General features: G+C 39.8%; 2 protein-coding genes across 2 annotated transcripts in view; both read right to left on the bottom strand.

Moving 5' to 3' along the window:
* Positions 1-3,266, bottom strand: part of serpinb1 (serpin peptidase inhibitor, clade B (ovalbumin), member 1) — a 6,875-nt gene extending 3,609 nt beyond the window's left edge. The window contains exons 1-2 of the mRNA XM_087180000.1: positions 3,017-3,266; positions 2,121-2,320 (exon numbers count right to left, since the gene is read on the bottom strand). Of these exons, the coding sequence (XP_087036126.1) occupies positions 2,121-2,299 (179 nt within the window). The 5' untranslated portion in view covers positions 2,300-2,320; positions 3,017-3,266. The remainder of the gene's footprint in view (positions 1-2,120; positions 2,321-3,016) is intronic.
* Positions 3,267-4,614: 1,348 nt separating this feature from the next.
* LOC111671700 (GDP-L-fucose synthase-like) overlaps positions 4,615-4,943 on the bottom strand; it is a 1,205-nt gene continuing 876 nt past the window's right edge. The window contains exon 3 of the mRNA XM_087179999.1: positions 4,615-4,887. Coding sequence (XP_087036125.1) covers positions 4,615-4,887 — 273 coding nt within the window. The remainder of the gene's footprint in view (positions 4,888-4,943) is intronic.

Here is a 4,943-nt window from a genome sequence, read left to right as displayed (position 1 = left end):
CACACACACACACACACACACACACACACACACACACACACACACAAAATCACAGGAAGGTGTAATGTTGATGTGTTCACAGACTTTTGGACATACAGTGGTGGCCAAAATTATTAGAACACCTGACAGATCTGAAAATATTGACCTGTTTTTTTGCCTCCAAAACATGATTTCATTTCACAATGTTCACTAAACATGCAGATGGTTGTTCTGAATACAACAAATATCAGATGAAGTGAGTCCTACTGTTTTTATCCAATGTTAACTTTAATATCTGGTATGTCAATATATTTCCTGAGAAATTCAACACAAATGTTATCCCATGCCTTCTGCAACTCAAGCCAAATGCTTTCCTTTGAATGTACAATAGATCTGTCCAGTTTATTTTCCAACTCGCTCCAAATTTGCTCGATGGGGTTGAGGTGTGGACTTTGAGGGGGCCAGTCCATCATTCTCAATGTTCCAGCAGATTCCTTCTGTCGCAGGTAGTTCCGGCAAGAGTTAGAAGAATGTTTAGGGTCATTGTCCTCTTGGAAAATAAATCCAGGCCCAATAAGACGACTCCCAGATGATACTCCGTGCCTCGCCAGAATGTTGTGGTATACTTTCCTATCCATGATGCCATCAAGTCACCAGTTCCTGAGGCTGAAATGGCGCCCCACACCATAATACTACACCCTCCGTGTTTAACTGTTGGCAAGAGACACTCATTTTTATATCTCTCCCCCTCCCTCCGTCAAACATACACTCTTCGCTTGTTGCCAAACTGTGCAAACTTGGACTCATCAGTCCACAACACTTTGTACCAATCTTCCTTTGTCTATTTCTTGTGCTCTTTTGCAAATTTCAGGCGTTTCACTCTATTTTTCTCTTTCAGTAATGGTTTCTTTGCTGCTATTCTGCCAACAAGTCTTTCTTCTCCCAGTTTCAGACGCACAGTTCTTGAAGACACTGTTGCACCATTAGTCATTGTGGTGTTGATCTCGTCACACAGTTCTTGTGAGGTCTTTCTTTGGTCCTTAAGACAGAATTTTGAGATGCTTCACTTGTCTGTCTGAAAGTTTATTTTTTTCTTCCTCGCCCCTTTCGGTTCTGGTGTGAATTGGTGGCATAATGGTGGTCTAAAGTGTACTTTACAGTGCTTGGACTGCATCTGAAGTCCTTGGCTATGCGGCGGTAACTCCAGCCAGCATCAAAAAGGGCCTTTATTCGAACCCTTCTTCACCTTAGCCATGTTCAAAGAGCAACATGTGCTTCAAAACTACTTCTAGAGGCTTTGAATTTATACCAATTGGTGGTGTGGCCTCAGTGACAAAACCCTGATGTTACCAATCACTTAATGAGCACAGCTGACTCTTGCATCACCATCAATTTAACCACGATCACACCTGACAATGATTACACAAGTAATTTGGCTTCTTCTGTGAAGGAACATGATTGTGTGACATTGATAGTGACATAGGCCTAGCTTGTTTTTTGTAAGGAAAATTACCTAAATCTCCTTATGATGGCTCTATTCTATGGTTTATAGAGCATGATGATGACTGGTATTTTAATGGCCAATTCAACAAAAACAACTGAAACCTCTTAAATATGCCAAGTGTTCTAATAATTTTGGCCACCACTGTATATGCATATTTCTTGTTGATGTATTTTGTTTATTCATTCATTAATCGTTAACCTACTGCGGCAAAGCAGATGAAAATTCACCATTTGGATAAATATGGCACATTTACAACACAGAAGTCATTAATCAAAATTAAAAAGAAAAAAGAAAAAAAGACAACTCTAAGGATTTACTGTGTTTTTTCAAAAGCAGGTTTTGTGAAGTGAAACCACAACTGAATGTAGCACTGCCAAACTTGACCGCGTATTACCTTTTAGAGAACACTACATATACTGTTTCAGAAGTGTTTATGGAGGCCAAAGTACAGTCGTCAGAAGGCTACACCTGTCTCCTGACACACCTTTCAGTCTGCGCCTAGATACACACCTGGGCCTGATCCCTTGAACTCGAACTGAATTTCATAATGCCTATTACCTCTTTTTTTACAGCTGGGCCAGCGCTTACATGGGGATGACGTGGTGTCATGGAGGAGGTGCATGTGATAGAGAGTCAGAGTGGTTTTACCTGTGCCATCTGAGCAGCAGTGTCTCCTCTAGCTCCCAGGTAGACCATGGCCAGAGCTGAGCTGATGCTCAGCGGAGACACGAAGATATTCCCAGTGGGGTCCGCTTGGCTCAGAGTACGGAGCAGCTCCAAGGCGAAAACTGTGTTCGAGCTGCTGATGGCGGCCATGGCTGACGATGTTCGCTCTTCCTGTGATGAATAAAAGCAAGTTGAAATTCCAAACATTTCAGAGAGACTTTAATAAAAACACAGATACACCCATGTGTTTATTTCACATGTGTTCTTATCTTAAAACACACTTGAACCTCATAGCCAGATTGAATATGAAGTAAGTTTAAGGTGTACTGACTTATGGTAAGTGTCTTCCTCTTTGCTCTCCCCCCATGATTGTTTATTATCTAAAAGACAAAATGTCAAATTTAAAAAGCTTTGTAATAAACATTTGTTTTGTTTTTTGGTTGTTTTTTTCACTACTTGCAAAACCTTCATGTGCATCACTCTGCCAAAGGAAAAAAAGGAAAACGTATGCACATGAAGCCTGATGACACTCTGGTCACATGGTTCTTCTAGTCATTGTAATGCTACATCGAAAGTCCTTGACATTCATTAATTTCAGTTCCGTTATATTTGATGGTGTGTACGCAGATGAAGATTTAATTCGCCGCTTGTTTTAACGCATTTCAAAGCAAAATCGGCGTCAAACATTTTCAGTGAAACGTGCACAGCTGAGTTCATGATGGTGGTCGACTGGAACACCCGGAAATAAACCTGCACACGCCTTTAACTTTAAACAGGGCACTAGCTGCTGTGAAATAACATCAGATCATGTCAAAATAAGCTACATAACAAAGTTATAGCGTCTATCACAGCCATATTCTTATTTACCTGATCTTCCTCCCGCAGTGACGGAAGCTCACACACTCTCAGCGTGTTGGAGAAAAAAAAGCGAAAGTTAAAAAGAGGCAAAAACAACTGGAACAAAAAAAAACTACTAAAAATCAGAAGTGAAAGTCCCGGGACTGTTCTTCTTCTCTTGAAAGTAGAAGTTGTGCACGTCTCATTTATACAGAACAGACTGTGGGCAGTGGGAGGGACGCGTGACTGCGCGATAAGTCAGTGACTGCAGTCACAAAACTCCCATTATACTGACGACTGAAAAGAAATTGCAGCCTATACATTGCTGTGAAAACGTTAACACAACCTTTAGCACAGTCCTGTGGTAGCTGTGACTTACTACTGCAATGATATGATTTTGATTTATGTCCAACCCAAAGTCTGCTCCATATTCCTCCCGCAGAGCCCCAACCATTATGTCTCGGCACAGACCAAACTTTGTAGAGTCTGGCTTTCTCTACACTGTCAGGTGTATAATTCTGCAGGAGAATAATTGAATCCCTTTTCATTTATTTCAATTTTTTTTTAATCAAAAACTGAAATGTTAAGATATTTAGACTACAAAATACATACATATACATATAAACCCTTTTTATGTTTAATGACAGCACTTAGAAAATTAAGGGAAGACTGTGGTTATGGTTTAAAAAGGCATAAACTCATCTGGATGCTGATCTTGCCAGATGTGTCATGCTGCTTTTGAACCATCTCAATGAAGAGCAGGGCAAACATTTACAAAGTATTTGAACTTCAATCGGATTATTCGAACTGAGAATATTCGACTCCCTCACTTGGAGAAAAAAGTGGCAGAGCATTGTTCCACCTATGTATTTGTAGTAAATTCAGCGCTGACAGTGTACATGAATTATTCTGTCAAAATGTCCTGTCTGCCCAGATCTCATAGCTACAGGGTTTAGAGTTGTATTACAGACACCAGAGAAAGATAAAGTGGATTTCATAGTTTATAATGGAATCAAATTGGGAGAAGACAGGAATATGAATTTACTTTTACTGGTCTTCAGATTTCATAAACAAAATACATTTTCACAGCTGCCGTATTAAAAATACACTGTGTGTCTTCACTTCTGAGTCAAGTGAAAATGAATCCTCAGGCATTTCTATGTTTTAATTTTTTTTTTTTTTTTTTTTTATGGAAAAGCTCATGGAACAATTAATTCAAAACAGGCAGTCAAACATCACTTTAAAATTTTAATCAAAGCCTGGAATCTTATTGTCTCATTATTTGAGTATTTCCTGTGGTTTCTGGTGTTGCAGATTTCTCATTTAACCCACCAGGACTGCTCGCTAGCAATGACTCAACTAACTAAGATTTTAGACAGTGAATGAACTTTAGCAAATGGCTTATAGGGTAAATATAATGGGCCTCGGCAATGAGTGAGAAGAGGTCACTCTTTTGAAACACTTGATGTGTAGAAAGGTGTGTCCGTATGATTTACTGAGCTTCCACACGTCACAGACGGGTATAGCTTGGCAACCACTCAAAACATGAAAAACATGGCTGATTCATGGCGTCCTTTGGACTCCAGTGCTCTCTGTTACATAAGCACCGTCAATGTCTTCAGTCAATGTCATTCATAAATGGTAAAAATGCAATTTAAACATTTAAAATAATAATAATGATTCAATTTCCTTCGTGAAAATGAATTGGATTTGTTTGGTGCCTTGCTACTTACCCACCACGTATGAGAATGTGACTTACTTTGAGCGATGTAAGCTTTGTGGATGAGGCCTGGCAGCACGTGACCATCCTCAATGCTGAAGTTGTCATGAGGACCAAACACATTGGTGGGAATCACAGCTGTATAACAGCGCCCGTGCTGCTGGAGATACGCCCTGTGAAACTTACACAACATAACTCAGCAAACACTTCTAATTCATGTGACTAGACAGTTAGTTA

This window comes from Seriola lalandi, unplaced genomic scaffold (genome assembly GCF_002814215.2).
Source record: "Seriola lalandi dorsalis isolate HSWRI2012SDOR001 ecotype SW California unplaced genomic scaffold, Sedor1 jcf7180002054885, whole genome shotgun sequence".
Classification (NCBI taxonomy): domain Eukaryota; kingdom Metazoa; phylum Chordata; class Actinopteri; order Carangiformes; family Carangidae; genus Seriola; species Seriola lalandi.
The sequence above is the reverse complement of the archived record's forward strand: the minus strand, read 5'-3'. Positions and strand labels throughout refer to the sequence as shown.